Source organism: Schistocerca serialis, chromosome 3, assembly GCF_023864345.2.
Source record: "Schistocerca serialis cubense isolate TAMUIC-IGC-003099 chromosome 3, iqSchSeri2.2, whole genome shotgun sequence".
NCBI lineage: Eukaryota > Metazoa > Arthropoda > Insecta > Orthoptera > Acrididae > Schistocerca > Schistocerca serialis.
In genome coordinates, this window is record NC_064640.1 from 894,811,264 (window position 1) to 894,832,889 (window position 21,626).

Genomic DNA, 21,626 nt, shown 5'->3' on the forward strand with positions numbered 1-21,626 from the left:
CACATCATATTCTTCAGTACAGATTCTTTGTATAGTTACAAAATTTGAAAGAGGATACTTTCTATATATGCAAGGGTTTGCAGGCTTTGGCTGGTGTACTAAAAATTACTAAAGAACAATTTTCATGTAACAAACTGAATGAACCATAAGAGATGATGTCATGTTTCAAGCATCCTGTGCAAATTTGTCAAAAGTGCTTAACAAGTTCCAAGAAGCCACAGCAATGAAGGTACCTGATCACACCACAAGAAGGCAACCAGTACACACGAACACAAATGACCACAACACATGTCAGGACTCACAAAACAACTGTAATACCTGTGTGTAAATTCGTTAAAAAATATTCTATTGCCATTAGTCCAAAGATGATGATTATACCGTGAATCATGTTGCTTCATTAAATAATTTTGTGGCTGGTAGTGGTTTCTGAAAAACTGTTTCATATTTTTGAAATAGTCATAGTCAATTAATAGTCAATATATTTTTAAATTGTAAGATTAATATACATAGAGATTATCCTAATAATGTTGAAAACACTCAATACTGAATTTAAATTAATTTGTAACATTCTGTCATATGTGTATATAGACGTAACGTATCTGGAAAAGTAATAGGAACCAAATTGTGTCATCTCAGAGGTATGAAATATAACATAACAAGTCCATTCTGTAAGGCACATGGGCCTTCCTGTTTGTACGAAATGGTGAGTCCCTTAGGACCAAACACTGTCTCTCTGTCTTAAGTAGACAATCACATGAAGTGAAACAGCTTGTATTCAATATCTATGGAGCTTCCCAACAACAAAAATACTAACAAGGGTGTTGAATTGTGCCGCAGAGACATAGTGGGATTGATTTTAGTTAAAAGATAAATACATAGAAGACTTTGTTGGTGTTAGAGCATGATAAAGAGGGCATGTGGAGAGCTTTAAAGCACAGCTGCATTTATACCCACCTTCAACACACCTGTGTTACCAGAGTAGATCAGAAGTGCTTTTTATCTTTTGTAAGATGTCACCCATGTGCTGAACCCAATGCGATGTTGTAAATGCCATTGGTGTGGGTGCACAACCCTGTTTTGCAAGAACTGGACATGTTGTGGAAATGCTTTGTTTGGGATAAGAATAATTTGTCCATCACTGTTATTCTACATCAACAGCTCTGAAAATCATACAGTCCAGAATCATGAGTTCTCATAGTACATTAAAGAAAAGAAAGTCTTTAAAATCAGGATCACAATGTGAATCCTTTAAGCCTAAGGGTAAGCAGCTTATCAGACAGTTGTATCACCTGTATTTGCAGTGTCATTTGCTGCTGTGACTAAAAACAGGTGGTAGGGTACAGCTTTACAACATTGATGTCATTGGTAAAACCAGGGCACACATGTACCACTGGGCCATCAGCTAATACGAAAGGTAGCAGTAAGCCAAAGGTTGTCACATCTTCCATACATGTAGTTATGAGGGAAAAACTAACAAATATGTTTCAAGTGATCAGATTAGAAAACAGGTAACTCACATACCTAGAAAAATCCATTCCCACTGATTTTCTGTTAGTAGATCTCAGGGAGTTTGAAGTTTGTATGAAGAAAACCAACAGTGCCCTCATCCAATTTCTCAACTAATGTAGCCTACAACTCGATAGAAATCAAAGAACAAAGAATGGCTTCACTGCTGAGATTACTTCCACACTGTAGGACTTATGTAGAGGAATGAAGACTCTTAGCACAATGAAGACCCCTGTGCCTTTGCCTGCAACAATCCCATGAGTCTGACACCCATGTTCAGAGGGGTTAGAGCATTTACAGAAAGGATGTCAACAGTAGGCAAATGGATGAAAGTGATGCAGCTGCTGCTATAGCACATGTGTGGAGTAAGGTGTTGGTATGTTGTCTTTACTTATCCCCCTCTCCCTTCTTCTAATAGCACTATAAACAGTGAGGCATTTCACTGCCTTATATGACAGCTGCTGCTCTTGCCTATTTCTTCTTTGTAGGGGTTTTTAACTTAAAACCATGTGTTTTGGGGCTCACTACCATCTGCTTCCCCCCAGTTTCTACCTGAAGAAGCCAGCCAGTTCACTGTCCAACAAGGCAAAGTGGATGTTGTACAGCCAAATGGATCATGTTTGAATATGTACAAGGCAGGGGTGATCAAGTCACCAATATTTTCGATTTGCTGCTTATGTCTGTTACTAACGATGTGATAGAGTTGCAGTTACCTGCTTCCCATGTTAATAACTTTGAATGTGATATTCCATTGTTCTTAAAGGGATTAGTACTCAGTTTCAAACACCAAAGCAGAAACTTTGCTAAATTTTTGTGCAATTTCTCTTTATAACTCTTACGATTACACATTTGTTTCAGCATGAAACATCACCAGCACATGCACGCAACCCAGTTCGTATAGTCACACGTAGCACATCTAGCAAAAATCGGAAGAGACCTGAAGAGATACGAAAATCTCCAGCTAGAAAGGTCCGTAAACTGTTTACTGAAGAAGAGAACATCAGATTGGGTGCCAAATTAAGCGATGTAAAAGAAAATACTACTGCAGCTGGTTAGTATTCAAGTTGAAAGTCATTTGTGTGAAAGTTCGAGCATTTTGCATGTGTATAGTTCTTAAAACTGTGAAGCTATCAGCAACTGTAGTCCAGTTGATATTATTGAACCATTGTAATCTGTTAACATGGCTTTGCCTTTGGAAATTATTACAAATGCTCCCATAATTAGCATGACTGATACGGTGACACTTGCTATGTTGAAATATAGCAGTTGGTGCTTTCTTCCTTATGGTAGAAATTTCATAATGCTCTATTTGTTAATTTACTGTGTGAGATTAATGCTACAGTTTTTGTTGCTTTTCTTTTAATCATAACAGACTCCACAGACAGCAGAACTAGCCGAAAGATGAATAGTGATTCATAAGCATGAGTAAAATTAAAGCACGTTAATGAATTTTGTAAACCAATAATGAACAAAAACAATTAATTTGTATAATTAAATTTTATTCTTTTCCTTGAAAACGTTCAAAATGTGTTTCCACCTCAAATTGAATAAAGAGATTGCTTCTGATGGTGTGCCAACAAAAATAAGAGCAACGAAGTACACGGAGGATGCAAAAGAACAATCCCAGCATCAGTGTATTTCTAATACTTATTACAATTGAACTATGAGGATAAGTCAAATGAAAACCTTAAATTTGTAATAACAAATCGAAATTTCGCGCCGTTATCCTGTAAGTTGGTAAGCATGCTACAAACAGCATGCAGAATGGCCTGTAGGTGGCAGCATAGTGCAGATGCACACATACTGTCACAGTGTCAGTATAAAGATGGCCGCCCCACTTGTGACTTGCAACAGGGAAGAACAGCGTTCTGTTATTTGGTTTTTGCGTAGTGAAGATGTGAAACCCATTTAAATTCAACAACGAATTAAGGTTCAGTTCAGTGATGCTTGTTTGTCCCAGCAGCAAGTCTATGAATGGAGTAGGAAGTTTGCAAATGGTGTGACTTCGGTGGAAGATGCTCCTTCTCTAGGTCAGGCACAATGAGTTGTGACTCCACAGAACATTGGAGCAGTTGAAGCCATAGTGAAGGAAAACCACCGAGTGACACTGAATGACATTGCAGCATGTTTACAGATTAAACATGGGTCAGCACGCCACATTGTGCATGATGTGCTCCAGTTTCACAAAGTGTTTGCATGATGGGTGCCACGGCAGCTGACTCCTGAAATGAGAGAACAACGTGTTGATGCTTGTAAAGAAATTCTTCGGCACTTTGAATGAGAAGGTGATGGCTTTCTTGCAAGAATCATTACTGGGGACGAAACCTGGGTTCACTTCCACCAACTGGTAACGAAGAGAGCGAGCAAGGAATGGTGCCATTCCTCATCACCAAAACCAAAGATGTTTTGAACAGAACAATCAGCAGGGAAGGTTATGCTGACACTCTTTTGGGGCATTTTGGAGCATTAGTGGCCTAGAGGGACCACTGTCACCAGTGCATCATACACAGATCTTCTAAAAAATCATCTGCGGCCTGCAATCAAATCAAAGTGACGTGGATTGCTGTCAACAGGTGTCCTTTTGCAACATGACAATCCAAGGCCCCACACTGCCTGTACGACAGTTGCAACAATCACAAACCTGCATTTTGAGTTTCTTCCTCATCCACCACACTCACCAGACCTTGCCCCCAAGTGATTTCCATATGTTTGGACCACTCAAAGACGCAATGGGAGGAAGCGCTGGAGGACTTGCATTGAGCGTGGGGGAGATTATGTTGAAAAGTGATTCGGCTTTGTACCTCTTCTGCACAGTAAATAATATTTAAAAAAATATTTAAGGTTTTCATTTGACTCACCCTCGCATTTTTTGAATTACTTAGTTGGTACAATTTTTTCGAAGTTTTTGTGTTTTCTCATTTTGATGGTTATTTTTTCAGAAGTACTGTAAAATAATAAAATTTATTCCAGCATCTGTGACACACAAATGTTTAATGCCTAAAAAGATGCCAAATGTGAATGCCACTGAAGGATGAAAAGGAGTCTGTTCTAAAAGAAATCAAACTTGGGTTGGAACAACTCTGTGATATGCTGGCTGGAAGTGTTAGTAGATATATATAACAAATCTTGTACTAACAGAAGTATTCCGTAGTAGGCAGGCAGCAAGAAATGAGTTAACTGGGTCATTCCTCAGTATTTCATGATAATGATGCAGTTAGTTGTGATGACTTTCACTTCATCTGGTATGCTGGACAGGACAGTTGATGTGAGAACTGTTGCTGTTGCTAGGGACTGCTTGCTGTAGTGTTCCCTGTCAGAAGAAATTATAGTAACTCCACTGCTATGCATAGTCCGAAGTTGCACCACCTGATTGTGGCATAACTGTATAATGATTTATTATGACAAGAGTGTTTTTTTTTATATGTATATATACAGGGTGTTTCAGAATCAAACAATGGAAAATCCAGGATGGAATGTAATAACATTGTGAAACAGAAAGTTACTACTCACCATATAGTGGAGATGCTGAGTTGCACAACAAAAAGACTGCCCCAAATGTAGCTTTTGTCCAGTAAGGCCTTCATCAAAATTGGATGACAAAAACACACACACACACACACACACACAAATGCAACTTACACACATATGACTGCTGCTGTCTCAGGCAACTGTGGCCTCAGTTGGCAGAGACTGCAGTTGTGTGTGTGTGTGTGTGTGTGTGTGTGTGTGTGTGTGTGTGTGTGTGTGTGTGTTGTCTAATTTGATGAAGGGTGTTTCAGAATGACATTTTAAAAATTTAGGGCAGGTTCCTTACAGCAAATGAAGCAGGGGAATTCTGGTAAACATGGACTTGGTTCAGATGGCTCTGAGCACTATGGGACTCAATTGCTGTGGTCATAAGTCCCCTAGAACTTAGAACTACTTAAACCTAACTAACCTAAGGACATCACACACATCCATGCCCGAGGCAGGATTCGAACCTGCGACCGTAGCGGTCGTGCCGTTCCAGACTGTAGCGCCTTTAACCGGACTCTTTAACATGCATACCTTAAGAACTATGAGCAGTTGATCATCTTCGCTACGGTGAAACACATCTCTTCTACTAACAAGTGCTCATAGCTCTTAAGGTACAGATTTAGAACCCATGTTTACTGTACCCTTTTTGTTCCATACTACCTCCTCTCAATATCTGGAAAGCAAAGAGCTTGTGGTACAAGAAGTCTGGCTCACAGTGTCAAGATTGGGAGGATGACGGTTCAAACGTATGTGTGGTCATCCTGACTTAGGTTTCCTGTGATTTCCATAAATCGCTTCAGTACAATCTTCTGCTCCATGTCTAATGGCCTCTTTGCTGACAGAACGGTAAACACTAATCTCCTCCCCCACAGTGTTGAGGACGAACAAGTGGTCATAGCTCTTAAGGTATGCACGTTGGAGTCCATGTTTACTAGGCTTTTTCCTTGTGTATATATATATGAGATCATGATATAATAGATCATTACACAAACATTTACAAGGTTATGTACTTCCAACTGGCAATATGTCAATTTTTTAAAAGGCTGCTTAACTAGTTGTAGCTAATGCTTTGCAGTAGTCTCTACACTTTTCCTGTACTGCACGTACCTCCAACTGGCAATATGTCAATTTTTTAAAAGGTAGCTTAACTAGTTGTAGCTAATGCATTGCAGTAGTCTCTACACATTTTACCTGTACTGCTGCAGTCTCTCTGTCTGTGAGTCTTACTTGGAATGCCTGCGCGCGCGCGCCTACACACACACACACACACACACACACACACACACACCCCTACCTCAACATTTCATATGTAATGTAATCCATTTATATCAAATACCAAATTTTGTTCAATAACTTAGTAACTATCAGGTGCCTGAGAATTTGGTCCTAACATAAGGATGATTCATTTGGCGAGTTTTCATTCTGTAATTGATTACGAGCAACAATAACATTTTTGATACTTTATAGCTGTGTGTTGGAAAGAGACTCAGAGCCCAGATGCCTACCTTTTGCAGCAGCACACTACTAGCCATTTGAGTACAACCATTAGATTTACTCAAAGCTTCAAATTGCCACTATTTTCTTCCCCTATCACACAAAATGTTGCATTCCTTTCAAACTTAGAAGGTATAGGGAATTCCTTTCAAACTTACAAGGTATAGTGAGGTATCATTGGTAAACCAAAGCTTAGGTTTGTCTTGTGAGTGTCTTGCTTACTGTAGTTAACTAGTTATAAATGTTCATCTACATCTACATCTACATTGATACACCGCAAGCCACCCAACGGTGTGTGGCGGAGGGCACTTTACGTGCCACTGTCATTACCTCCCTTTCCTGTTCATAAGGATTCGTACAAAAACAATAATAAACCTCACATTCCTACATCTTATCCTCCAGTCATAGCTGTTGAAAGGTATTTTTTCCAATTTTGTGTAATAAGAATCACTATTTGGTAGAAAAAGAAGACGATAAAATGCAATTGCTAACCATTATCAAGAATTTTGCTTATTAGATAGGAGCATCTGGAAAATATCAAGCAACTACAAAAAGATTGTGGTTTCAGAAACAACAGATTAATTAACTGTAAATATATTTTTAGTATTTAAATATAGTAATGGAAAGTTCTGCGAGAATGGAAATAATTTGGGAGTAAAGATGATAACTCACCAAATAGTAGAGGTGTCGAGTTATCAACAGGCACACAAACAAGATTGAAAACTTTGCTAGACTTTGGATGATTCCTTTTCGAAACAAGAGTATGTTAGAATCCTGTACACTGAGGTGATAAAAGTCATGGGATAGCAATATGCACATATACAGATAGTTGTGCTATCGCATTCACAATGTATAAGAGGGCAGTGCATTGGCGGGACAGCCATTTGTACCCAGGTGATTGATTCATGTGGAAGTGTTTCCGATGTGATAATGGCTGCAAGATAGGGATTAAGACTTTGAGTGTGGAATGGTAGTTGGAACTAGAGTTGTGGGATATTCCATTATGGAAATCATTAGGAAATTCAATAGTCTGAGGTCGACAGTGTCAAGAGTGTGCCGAGACTACCAAATTCCAGGCATTACCTCTCACTACGGACAACACTGTTGCCGACATCTGTCGCTTAATAACTGAGAGCAGTGGTGTTTGCATAGAGTTGTCAGTGCTAACAGACAAGCAACACTTCATGAACTAACTGCAAAAATCAAAATGCGATGTACGGCAAATGTACCCATTAGGACAGTGCCATGAAATTTGCCATTAATGGACTATGGCAGGATACGACCAACCCGAGTGCCTTTGTTAATAGCACGACATTGCCTGCAGCGCGTCTCCTGTGCTGGTGACAGTATCGGTTGGACACTAGATGACTGGAAAACTGTGGCCTGGCCATATGAGCCCCGATTTCAGTTGGTAACAGCTGATGATAGGGTTTGAGTGTGGTGCAGATCCCATGAATCCGTGGACCCAAGTTTTCAACAATGCCATGCAAACTGTTACTGGCTCCATTATGATGTGAGCTGTATTTGCATGGAGTGGATTGGGTTCTATGGTCCAACTGAAGCGACCATTGACAGGAAATGGTTATGTTCGGCTACTAGGGGCCCATTTGCAGCCATTCATGGACTTCCAAGTTCTCAAACAACAATGGAATATTTATGGAGGACAGCGCGCGATGTCCCCGGGCCACAAATGTATGCGCTTGGTTTGAAGAACGTTCTGGACAATTCGAGCGAGTGGTTTGGCCACCTGGATCACCCAACATGAATTCCATCGAACATTTATATGAGATGAACAATATAGGAAATGATAGATTCACTACTTAACGTAAAGACACGTTAAGTTTCAGACAGCCAGTTAAAAGACTCTTACACATCAGCTTTCGGCCCCCTTTGTCATGTGTACTTGAGATGTGCTTGCCTGTGTGAATGAATGGCGTGTGTTTCTCTTTTTGTGATGAAGGCAGTGACTGAAAGCTTGAGTGTAAGTGTCTTTTAATTGTGCCTGTCAGCAGTTAAACTTGTCATCTTTACGGTAAGTAGCAATCTGTCTTTCTGTACAATGTTGATATTCCTACCTGAAGTTTTCATTGTTTGAACATTTACGAGACTTATTAGTAGGTCAGTTTGTGCACAAAACCGTGCACCGGCTACACTTCTGCAATTATGGGCAGCTACTTGTTGAGTCGGTGCCATATCAATTTGCTGCTATACGTCGATATTAGGAGGTACCCCGGGACTCTTGTCACCTCAGTGTAGGGTCCTGCCCCAGGTTATATGTACCCTTTTCCCCACAGTCTCAGCCTCCCTCTGCTCTGTCACCTCCTCCCAATTCACTCTTCCACATCATCGTCAGCCCTCCATATCATCATCATCCTATTCTCTCTCTCTCTCTCTCTCTCTCTCTCTCTCTCTCTCTCTCTCTCTGTGTGTGTGTGTGTGTGTGTGTGTGTGTGTGTGTGTGTGTGAAAGAGGGCCCCTGTTAGAGGTATTGGCCTACAAGAGGCTCAAGAAAGATCCAACCAAGATGGTTAGGAAAATGATTTATTTGTTGAAGAGCTCAGATCTGCCAGAGGAAGTAGAGAAACAACTGTATCCCACGATGCCAGTCGTACTATGCCAGTATGGACATCCAAAATCCACAAGGAAGGAGTGCCTTTGTGGCCAGTACTTGACACAATTAACTCGCATAGTTGTGGACTGGCCAGAAATCTAGCTATTCTAAAAAGCCCTTTGTAGGGCACTGCAGTCGACTGATTTCACGAATGTTATGGTCTTGAGACCCTAGAAGGGTGACCTGCTTCTGAGCTTTGAAGTTGTTATTCTTCCTGAATGTACCTCTTGACAACTGCTTGACACTCCTGGCTCAAAACTGTGAGCATGTATTGTGGCTGGGAGATCCCCTCTGGCTGTTGGTATTGAAAATCTCTATATGGAATGCTCAAAAACTTTAAAGCACCTGTCAAAAACCCGAGTTCTTGTCCTGCTGTGGTGACAATACATCTGCGGCATGAGAACAGTGTTGGATGAGTTTCTTTATCACCTTAACAGCTTCCATCAAAACATTGCCTACGCTATGAAAGTAGAGGAGAATGGATGTCTCCTTTTCTTGGATATACTAATAATGAAGAAGGCAGACGGCACTTAAGCTATGCAAACTAGGAAGAACACCTGCACAAACCTGTATCTGTATGCAGTGAGCTTCCACCATCCAAAAGACAGGCAGACAGTGCTAGCCATCCTGGGACATAGGGCGCACCTCATCTGTAATGAAGAAAGACTCCCAAACAAGCTACAACAGCTGAAGGAAGTGTTCTGTAAAAGTGGCTACAGTGAAGTGCAGATTAGAAAGGTGTTCAGGAACACAAAAGATGCAGCAAACCGGAAAGAGTAGGAAGGATAGAAGGGACTCATCTTCCTTCCTTACTTCGGGCCAGTTTCAGCCAAATTTGCGAGGCTGTTTGGCATCAAAACCATTGTTTGACCACTGTCTAAGATGAAAGAGTTCCTTGGCTCTGCAAAAGACTGACCAAAGCTTACCTTACTGGCGATATACAGCATCTCTTGTGGATGTGGCCACTAATACATCTGGCACACACAGTACTTTATCTCAAACTGCTTTAGGGAACACATCAGGTGCGTGACTGGAACATGCAGAGAAATCAGCAGTGACAGAGCATAGCATAAACAAAGATAACATTTTTAATTTTGAGAACAAGAAGTGGCTATGACAAGCAATCAGCTATTGGGAAAGCATTATAAAGGAATCCATAGAAATATAGATCCTTGAGAATCTTGTAAATAGGAAGAAAGGTTGCCAAGTTATTTCAGCTTGAAATTTGCATTAGCGGTAATATGACAAGGGTATGCACAGCACAGTCCTGCACACAAGACATATCCTGAATGCCCATGCAGCGTTTGACTGCAGTCAACAACCGACCTGCTCCACTGCACCCCTACCCCTCTTCCCATCTACAGGCCATGAAGGATCCAGTTGCTGTCAGCCGACTGGAGGCTGTGTGCCACTAGTGTAAATATTGGGATATTTGCACTATCTCGAGACTTCACCAGATGATGACGACGACGACGACGACAATGCCACTCATGAAAACATTCAGTTCTCACTTGTCACTTAAGTATTCATAAAAGTAAATATATTTATATGGCGAATTTTCTTTACATTTGATAATATGATGTAAATATACATCCCACCATTGTGTTGCAAGTGTGAGAGCTACTTGAGATTTTGAACAAGTACAATTTGCTTTTATATCTGTGGGGTTGCCGAATGTCGTGAAATAATACCTAGGATAGCGTACAACAATTAACATTGATGACCTCTTTTATTTAAACACAACTCAGAATTCTGTTGGTAATACTAAGCTCAGTCAACTGAAAATATATTAACTGCCACATATATATTCACAGGGTTACTCAATAACTAAGGCATATATCACAGAGAGAAGACTACACAAAAATTCCATGCTGTATCCCCATAAACATTCTGCAATCATGGATTATTTATATCTTCTGCCCAGAGGAATTCCATTTTGGCACACTGTTTTAATTGCATGCCAGTGTTAAGAAAACTACAGTTGTACCATCTGTGAATTGATAAAATACATTCCTGGAAATGGAAAAAAGAACACATTGACACCGGTGTGTCAGACCCACCATACTTGCTCCGGACACTGCGAGAGGGCTGTACAAGCAATGATCACACGCACGGCACAGCGGACACACCAGGAACCGCGGTGTTGGCCGTCGAATGGCGCTAGCTGCGCAGCATTTGTGCACCGCCGCCGTCAGTGTCAGCCAGTTTGCCGTGGCATACGGAGCTCCATCGCAGTCTTTAACACTGGTAGCATGCCGCGACAGCGTGGACGTGAACCGTATGTGCAGTTGACGGACTTTGAGCGAGGGCGTATAGTGGGCATGCGGGAGGCCGGGTGGACGTACCGCCAAATTGCTCAACACGTGAGGTCTCCACAGTACATCGATGTTGTCGCCAGTGGTCGGCGGAAGGTGCACGTGCCCGTCGACCAGGGACCGGACCGCAGCGACGCACGGATGCACGCCAAGACCGTAGGATCCTACGCAGTGCCGTAGGGGACCACACCGCCACTTCCCAGCAAATTAGGGACACTGTTGCTCCTGGGGTATCGGCGAGGACCATTCGCAACCGTCTCCATGAAACTGGGCTACCGTCCCGCACACCGTTAGGCCGTCTTCCGCTCACGCCCCAACATCGTGCAGCCCGCCTCCAGTGGTGTCGCAACAGGCGTGAATGGAGGGACGAATGGAGACGTGTCGTCTTCAGCGATGAGAGTCGCTTCTGCCTTGGTGCCAATGATGGTCGTATGCGTGTTTGGCGCCGTGCAGGTGAGCGCCACAATCAGGACTGCATACGACCGAGGTACACAGGGCCAACACCCGGCATCATGGTGTGGGGAGCGATCTCCTACACTGGCCGTACACCACTGGTGATCGTCGAGGGGACACTGAATAGTGCACGGTACATCCAAACCGTCATCGAACCCATCGTTCTACCATTCCTAGACCGGCAAGGGAACTTGCTGTTCCAACAGGACAATGCACGTCCGCATGTATCCCATGCCACCCAACGTGCTCTAGAAGGTGTAAGTCAACTACCCTGGCCAGCAAGATCTCCGGACCTGTCCCCCATTGAGCATGTTTGGGACTGGATGAAGCGTCGTCTCACGCGGTCTGCACGTCCAGCACGAACGCTGGTCCAACTGAGGCGCCAGGTGGAAATGGCATGGCAAGCCGTTCCACAGGACTACATCCAGCATCTCTACGATCGTCTCCATGGGAGAATAGCAGCCTGCATTGCTGCGAAAGGTGGATATACACTGTACTAGTGCCGACATTGTGCATGCTCTGTTGCCTGCGTCTATGTGCCTGTGGTTCTGTCAGTGTGATCATGTGATGTATCTGACCCCAGGAATGTGTCAATAAAGTTTCCCCTTCCTGGGACAATGAATTCACGGTGTTCTTATTTCAATTTCCAGGAGTGTAGTTTTCATCCAGTAGGTGTAAGAGAACTTCAAATGTTGTGTCATTGTTTCAAGAAGAAAATGGGAGGCCTTACTTTCTGAATAATTGACAGCTATTTTTGTTACTTTTTTTGGCTACCCCACTATAACAAACTACATATGTTAGAGATTATAATAAAATTTTCGCTCCAAAATGTTGCCATTGATATATTAATAAAAATAAATAAATTTAAATACTATTAGCTACATTAACAAACATAGTTAACAGAAAATTTACCCTAGATTAGTCTTATGTTTTACAAATCCTCCAAGCCAGATGTTAGGTAACCTACCGTGTGTTGCAGAGAATATATCTGTACAAAATTTGATTATTTGTCTTGGCATTAAAGTCATTAAAAATAACTCTAACTGAAGCATTGTACTAACAAGGGAACCTCCCATCGCACCCCCCTCAGATTTAGTTATAAGTTGGCACAGTGGATAGGCCTTGAAAAACTGAACACAGATCAATCGAGAAAACAGGAATAAGTTGTGTGGAACGATGAAAAAAATAAGCAAAATATACAAACTGAGTAGTCCATGCTGAAGATAGGCGACATCATGAAGGATATAAGCTCAAGAGCGCCGTGGTCCCGTGGTTAGCGTGAGCACCTGCGGAGTGAGAGGTCCTTGGTTCAAGTCTTCGCTCGAGTGAAAATTTTACTTTTTTTATTTTCGCAAAGTTATGATCTGTCCGTTCGTTCATTGATTTCTCTGTTCACTGTAATAAGTTTAGTGTGTGTGTTTTGCGACCGCACCGCAAAACAGTGTGATTAGTAGACAAAAGGACATGCCTCTCCAATGGGAACCGAAAACATTTGATCGCAAGGTCATAGGTCAAAACCTCTGATATATTCTATACGACACTGGTGACGGCATGTGCGTTGCAAGACAGGAATATGTTGTCGACCCACCTAACTTGTACACTTGGCGAATGGGTAAAAAGAATCTTCTACTTTGCCCGATTTAGCTTTTCTTGTGGATGTGATAATCACTCCAAAAAAGTGATGAAAAGATAAGAGTTTGTCAGATAACAATTGTCTGAAAATAAAAAATCAAACTTTTCACTCGAGGGAAGATTCGAACCAAGGACCTCTCGTTCCGCAGCTCCTGACGCTAACCATGGGACCATGGAGCTCCTGAGCTCATACGGTCCATGATGTTGCCTATCTTGCCGTGGATTACTCATTTTGTATATTTTGCTTATTTTTTTCATAGTTCCACGCAACTTCTTCCTGTTTTCTCGATTGATCTATGTTCAGTTTTTCAAGGCCTATCCACTGTGCCAACTTATAACTAAATCTGAGGTGGGTGCGATGGGGAGGTTCCCTTGTAAGTAATTGCCATAAATGCTGAACTAAAAAATCACAATGGTTGGTGAATAAAAATTGTCCTCAGCTTCAAGTAAGCAAACAGAAAATTGATTTTACAAATCACAGAAGGGTAATTTCGGTTTTGTTTTTTCTTTTGTTTCATTATGTTCATGAAGAGAAAGAGTCCATAATTGAGTCAGATCTGATGGAGGGTCTGAAGGACAAGGAGTCACATGAAAATTTGACAGGTAAGATGCAACCTGAATTGTATTTTAAGTTCATTCTCATCTATTTTCTGCTGTGGTTTCTTTGTCTAGTCTCTTCTCTATTCTTTTAATTTCTATTTGTATTATTATTATTATTATTATTATTATTATTATTATTATTATTATTATTAAGTTGGGAATTCATACAACACATGGCATTAACTTTCGCTATTCATTCCTCGTGTATGCGGAATACCACACCACCCATAGTAGTTCACAGGATATATGTTATGTGTAAGATGTTAGGCATAGAGGACACAGAAATATATGACATTTGGTTTGTGGTTCTCGACAACACAATTTACTTCATCTGCGTAACAGTGTCATTTCCTCACGTTATTCCTGGATCACACCATTCTCATCATTGCATTTTGAGTGCCTATCATACCAGCTAACTTTCGTTATGTCTGGTGGTAACTGCTTGACTCTTGTCAACGATCTGTCAAAATGAAATGTTATCCTCTTCCACTGTTCTTTCTTTGTCTCATGAGATGCGATGATGAGTTTTTTAAGTTAATGCAGCTTGCTTCTTTGGGTCATAAGCTATTGTAGAAGAGGGATCTAGTCATGCTGTGGGTGGGCTGTTCATTTCAGATAAATCTTTCTTTGAAGGTAAGATGTTCAACGTTGGTGGGCTACGTAATGTTTCTCTTCAAATATCGTCTCTCTGATGGGATATTTGTTAGGTGTCCCCAGTTAGTAGAATACTGTCAAACACCAGTACAGTGTTCACTTAAGAAAAGGAGTTTCCCCACACTTCTTCTGAAGAAGTGGAATTATTAGATAAAATTTTCTGACTACTATCGATGGGTCATCATAATCGGATATGTAGTGACAGAAGGCATAGAAAGAGAGGGGAATGTTTAAAAATACGTTATTGTTGTGACACAGAGCTAGCTTCCTGGCTGCTGTTTGCATTCCTTGCACACAATGGCAGGGTATTTACATCCTTGATGAAGGGAAGCTACGATGCCAGATGCCTATAGCCATCTTCTCTATTGAAATTGCTCCCTTTCTAAGAAATCTCAACCACTTTCCTTCTATAAATATTACTTTTCTGGGCTAGTACTACTATGCTTTTGAAATATACATCTTGGCTGCAGTTTTCCTGATATTGCACTGCCACAGATTTCATACTTTCTTGAAACACATCTGACATTCACACTTGTTGTTCTGATGTCTCCTCCCAATTTTGGCTATAAATACTTTACCACAGTCACACATCAATTCACAGATCCCCCCCCCCCGCCGCCCAATGTGGGCATTGTCAGGTGCATCCGTTTTGTGAAAGTTTTATATTTTGTTGTGACTGAACAAATACAGGAAAACTGCTTTTTATATGTGAAAATGATGCTGATCTTTGACTGTTCAGCTAAACAGGAAAACCTGAATATCTTGAAGACTATTCCAGTGAAGGGATCGATGTGTTGCTCATGTGAGAAGTTGTCTGCATTACATCCATCTGATTTTGTGTTGATACCCCTGTACTCGGCTAACCAGAAACACTGTTCATCATGCCGCCACACTTTGCTAATTCCGACTATCTTGATCTTCAACATATACATTTATATTTTCAAGTTCTCAAACCTACCTACCCAATTAAAGTGAATTAACATGCTTCAGTCAGTACAAGGCCAGTTTTGCTTTTTACCCAAGAGGATGCAATGTTAATGAAACTGTGTTGCGTCTTGCCACCTCGTCTTGTATAGAGGGTGCCTAACAAATGCAGCCTTCTTGGAATGCTATACAAGAGTTCAAGCAAATAACATTAGTAGTTTTATTTCTATAAAGCAAATTGACAATACTTCACTTGTATTTACAAAGGTGTCACAAATATTGGGTGACATACAACATAAGTCCGAGTTCTTGCTATATACAATGTTCCTGCAAGTTGACACGTCACTGATAACTGATCTGTGAGTGCCGGTCTACAACTGTGTCTATATCGTCCACTGATGTCCATATGCAGAGCTGATCTGAGCAGCCGAGGCTGGCAGGAGCGCTTATATTCACTTCGGCTCGAGGGCGCTCCTGTCATGGTGCAGTCCTATTCTGTGCACCAGTGGCCGATGTCGTTTCAAAGCCTCCTCTGTTCTTCCGTTTTTTTTTTTTTCTTCATTTCGGCACTTATGGCTATGCCGGAACGTCCCCCCCCCCCCCCCCCACCCCATCCCTCCCCCAAAGCGATAAACCATCGTTTAGGGAGTGTGACCATGGCAAGGGATGCAGGCTTGTGGGCGCTGTGTCAGGCAGGAAGCCGTGGCTGCAGGGGACATCAAGCTTCTGGCTGTACCCCACCATCTGGCCTGTGCTCTGGCTGGCGGAAACATCCCCTGGAAAACAACCAGTAGGGTATGCGTCCACCTCCTGCTGCCATAAACCAGATGAATAAGGCGGCGACTGCTGATGTGTTGGCAGTTCCAGCTCCATCTCCATGACAAGAGGAGGTGAAGGCTCCATCTCCATCTCCATGGCGTCATCCTGTGGTGTCGTGTTGACACCCTCTGACAGCCGCTGTGGCCGTGCTGTCCTCTGGACCCATGAATCTGGGGGAAGAGAGACTGAAAGATCATTGTGTACACGACAGAGGCAAAGTTGAATCTGATGGAGGTGCTGCAAGACATCGGGACCTGAAAGACGATACACTATGTGATCAAAAGTACCCGGACACCCCCAAAAACATACGTTTTTCATATTAGGTGCATTGTGCTGCCACCTACTGCCAGGCACTCCATATCAGCGACCTCAGTAGTAATTAGGCATCGTGAGAGAGCAGAATGGGGTGTTCCGTGGAACTCACGGACTTAGAACGTGGTCAGGCGGTTGGTGGGTGTCACGTGTGTCATACAACTGTACGTGAGATTTCCACACTCCTAAACATCTCTAGGTCCATTGTTTCCGATGTGATAGTGAAGTGGATACGTGAAGGGGCACGTACTGCACAATAGCATACAGGACGATCTCATGTGTTGACTGATAGGAGACTGTCGACAGTTGCAGAGGGTCTTAATGTGTAATAGGCAGACATTTATCCAGACTATCGCACAGGAATTCCAAACTGCATCAGGATTCACTGCAAGTACTATGACAGTTAGGCAGGAGGTGAGAAAACTTGGGTTTCATGGTCGAGTGGTTACTCATATGCCACACATCACACCAGTAAATACCAAGCGACACAATGCTTGGTGTAAGAAGTGTAAATGTTGGATGATTGAACAGTGGAAAAACATTGTGTGGAGTGACGATTCATGGTACACAATGTGGTGATCCGATGGCATGGTGTGGGTATGGTGAATGCCCGGTGAACATCATCTGCAACCATGTGTTGAGCCAACTGTAAAATTTGGAGGCGGTGGTGTTATGGTGTGGTCGTTTTTCTCATGGGAGGGGCTTGCAACCCTTATTTTTGCATGGCACTATGGCAGTGCAGGCCTAAGTTGATGTTTTACGCATCTTCTTGCTTCCTGCTGTGCAGTTCGGTGATGGTGATTGCATCTTTCAACATGATTGAGCACCTGTTCATAATGCACGGCCTGTGGCAAAGTGGTTACATGACAGTAACATCCGTGTAATGGACTGGCCTGCACAGAGTCCTGACCTGAATCCTATAGAACACCTTTGGGATGTTTTGGAATGCCAAGTTTGTGCCAGGCCTCACCAACCTACAACGATACCTTTCCTCAGTGCAGCACTCCGTGAAAAATGGGCTGCCATTCCCCAAGAAACCTTCCAGGCCCTGACTGAACGTATGCCTGTGAGAGTGGAAGCTGTCACGAAGGCTAAGGGTGGGCCAACACCAAATTGAATTCCAGCATTACCGGTGGAGGGTGCCATGAACTTGTTATTCTTTTTAGCCAGGTGTCCAGATACTTTTGATCACATAGTGTACATGCAAGTGTAAAGTCAACATACTATCTTGCCTCGCGTCCACCGTCTGCTGCTGCTGCTGCTGCTGCTAAGAACCCTGTAAAAGACAATATCGTGTGGCGCAAAGTGATCGTTGCAGCCTTCCTTCAGTGACAGATGCTGAGGAAGGTGGAGCAGCATTTGATGGCGGCGACCGCTAAGCAATTCCGCTGGCAATGGTGTGTGCGAACAATATGAGGTGAGAAACAGTTGCAATATTTGATCCCTGGTGTGTACGGAGCGAAATTTGGCCATCTGCTGCTTGAATGTTCAGACAAAACGTTCCGCTTCACTGTTTGTGGATGGAACGGTGCACTAGTTAATGCTGTATGCCATTGCATTTACAGAATGATTCAAACACCAGTGACGTGAACTGAGGTCCGTTGTCTGATGCTGTTACTTCAGCTAAACCTTCTAGGCAAAAAAGCAATGACAACACCTGAATTGTGCTACGTCATGTTGTCGAGTTCATTGGCACAGCAAAAGGAAACTTGCTATATGAGTCAACCACAATCAACCAACAGGTGTTCCAAAAATGTCCCACAAAGTCTGTGTGCACACATTGCCATGGCGATTGCAACTTAGGCTAAGCAGATAATTTTTGTGCGCATGTGTGACACTGTGACATCACCTGTTCTATTTGGGCGTCCATACCCTGCCAAGTACAGTGTCAATGTGCTGTCTCATACAAACAATCTCCCAGTGTCCTTGGTGAAGTAACTGCAACACTTCTTATTGCAAAGCTTTAGGGATCAACACACGTGACTGTCCATTATCATTTTGAACAAGAATCACACCTTTCTGTATAGTGAGGCTATGCCGACGTGCAAAATATTGGCACACTACAGAGTTCTTTATGCAGTGCAAGGAACGAGGTCAAGATGTGCGAATATAATTGAGCAAAATGTTCAAATCTGAATCAGCTTCTGTAGCCTGTGCAATTTTCTTATAGTTCAGCAGAAGAGACTGAAGCAATTCAGAATCCTGGGCATCAATGTGACAACAAGATGCAGCAGAAGCGTCAAAGTCTGTATCAGGGCCAATCGGAAGACATGAAAGCGTGTCTGCGTTACTATGTTGAGCTGTCAGACGATACACACTCTCGTACTGGTATTGAAACAACAAAACCCATCTTTGCAATTTTTGGGCAGTTTGTACAGGAATGGGTTTCGTCGGATGAAACAATGACTGCAAAGGCTTGTGATCCATTGCTAAGTAGATTTTCTGCCATACAAATAGTGGTGAAATTTGTGACACTGTACACAATAGCCAATGTCTCTTTTTCAATTTGTGAAAAGTTACACTGAGCTTTGAACAACACTTTTGATGCAAAAGTAAGAGGCCTGTCTTTATCACCAATTCTGTGCAAATGCACTGCACCAATTCTGTAAGAGGAAGCGTCGACTTGCAATACAACTAGTTTTTCAGGATCAAAGTGAACTATGTAGTGATCACTGAGCAATGCATCTTTAAGTTTTTGAAAAGCTACTAGGCACTCATCTGTCCAAACAAAAGGGACATTCTTGTTACGCAAGCGATGCAATGGAGCTGCGATTTGTGCAGCATTTGGTATGAACCAAATATAATATTTCATTTTCCCTAAAACTGATGGCAATTCTGTGAAATTGTGAGGAACTGGCAAATCTCGCATGGCTGACAAATGCGACTGAAGAGGATGTACATCTTGGCTGTTTATGAGATGACCAAGATACTGCAGTTCAGGTTTAAAAAAAAAATAGCACTTGTCCAGTCTACACTTTAGTCCTGATTCAGATAACACACAAAACAAAGCACTTAAATTTGCAATATGTTCTTCAGGTGTACGACCTGCTATGGCAGTGTCGTCCAAATAGTTTGAAATGTTCGGCAATTGAGCAGTCAGCTGTTCCAAATACCGTTGGAAAATGGCGGGTGTGTAACACTGAGCTTGTTGTGAGGGGCAGTCTTGGTGTTTGTGCTGTGAATAACACCTAGGGCAAGACTTTATTCTGTTTGCCTGTGTAGTGAACTGCTTATGCGGCGTGGAAGGTTGTTTACTCGGCGTGGCTAGCGCTCGCTGCCAGTATGGAATGGGGCTATAGCAACTATGGACTCAACCTGGCAAATGTATGAGCCGACAAGACTCCAGAATAGTACTGATCTAGAGTTTGCACTACCTGCTGAAATGATGGTTAGGACTGTTTCAAAATTTGTTCTCTGAGTTTGACATCGTGTACATTGTACACGATCGCATCACGCAACATAACATCTGAATATAAAGCACTGCAAGCACATCTGAATTTACATTTCCTTGTCATACCCTGCAAATCTGTTACCCACTCGCAATAAGTTTGTTCTGACAGTTTTTTGCAATTAAGGAATTGGTACCTAGGTGCTACCATATTCACTTGTTGGTCATAATAGTTAGTTGGGGACTATACTACTTGGCCATAAGACAGTTCACTTGGAGTGGTGTTAGGATATAACTTCTGGAAAAATCTGAACACTGATCTTCCTACCGTTAGTAGATAGGGAAGTTTCACAGTACTTGCAACATTGTGGACAAGTAAATGTGCCTTGAACTGTGATAACCACTCAAGCCATTCTCTTCTTGGTCATGAAACTGTCGAAAAGGTGGTGTAGCAACTGCAGTAGGTGGTGCTTCTGTCGGGTGTGCAGCCTTGGCCAGTAGTTGCTGCACCGTGTTGAGTAGTGCAGGAATGGCATCTAACGCTTGCGGCTGTGGCGCTTCAGCAGGGGGTGGGACAGGATTAGTGGGCATATTGGAGGACACAAATGTAAAAAATTAAAAGGCAAGCAATCTAAATAATTTCAAAATCAAAGAAATTTTCTACAGCACCCACCTGAAAACACGGATCAGCAAAAACGACAAGAAGCTGTTAGAGCAATATGTGCTCCCCCAAAGTAAAGACGAGAGAATGAAGGTGCCAGCACAAAAAACATACATATTTCTGTGGCTGTTGGCACGTAGCTCGCTTGAAGACTTGTTGCAAGTTGTTGGGTCTTGCCCACTCATCTCGTATAGAGGGTGCCTAAGGAATGCTGTGTTCTCGGAATGCTATACAATAATCCAGGCAAATAACATTAGAAGTTTTATTTCTATGAAGCAAATTGACAATACTTAACTTGTATTTACAATGGTGTCGCAAACGATGGGTGACCTACAACATAAGTTCAAGTTATTGCTATACAAAAGTTTCCTGCAAGTTGACACACAACACTGATAACTGATCTGGGAGTGCCGGTCTACAACTGTGTCTATACTGTCCACTAATGCCCATATAGAGAGCCGATCTGAGCGGCCGAGGCTGGCAGGAGGGGCGCTTACGTCCACTTCGGCTTAAGGGTGCTCCTGTTGTGGTGCAGTCCTAATCTGCACACCATTGGCTGACGTCGTTTTAGCGCCTTCTCTGGTCTTCCATTCTTTGTCGTCGTTCCAGTGCTTATGGTTACGCCAGAACAAACTATATAGTAGAGCTGCTTGTCCCCAGGAAATAAAACAGCTGCTGTACTCCTTTGTATTCAGCTGTGCTGTGCTACAGACACAGCAGGGCCTGTTGGCTACTGTTAAG

General features: G+C 42.4%; 1 protein-coding gene across 6 annotated transcripts in view; it reads left to right on the forward strand.

Annotated features, from left to right (window-relative positions):
* The window catches only part of LOC126471140 (microtubule-associated protein futsch-like), a 161,047-nt gene that overhangs the window by 106,182 nt on the left and 33,239 nt on the right, over positions 1-21,626 (forward strand). For all 6 annotated transcript variants that reach the window (XM_050099235.1, XM_050099237.1, XM_050099240.1 and 3 more), the window contains 2 exons: positions 2,365-2,557; positions 14,059-14,130. In XM_050099235.1, the coding sequence (XP_049955192.1) occupies positions 2,365-2,557; positions 14,059-14,130 (265 nt within the window). The remainder of the gene's footprint in view (positions 1-2,364; positions 2,558-14,058; positions 14,131-21,626) is intronic.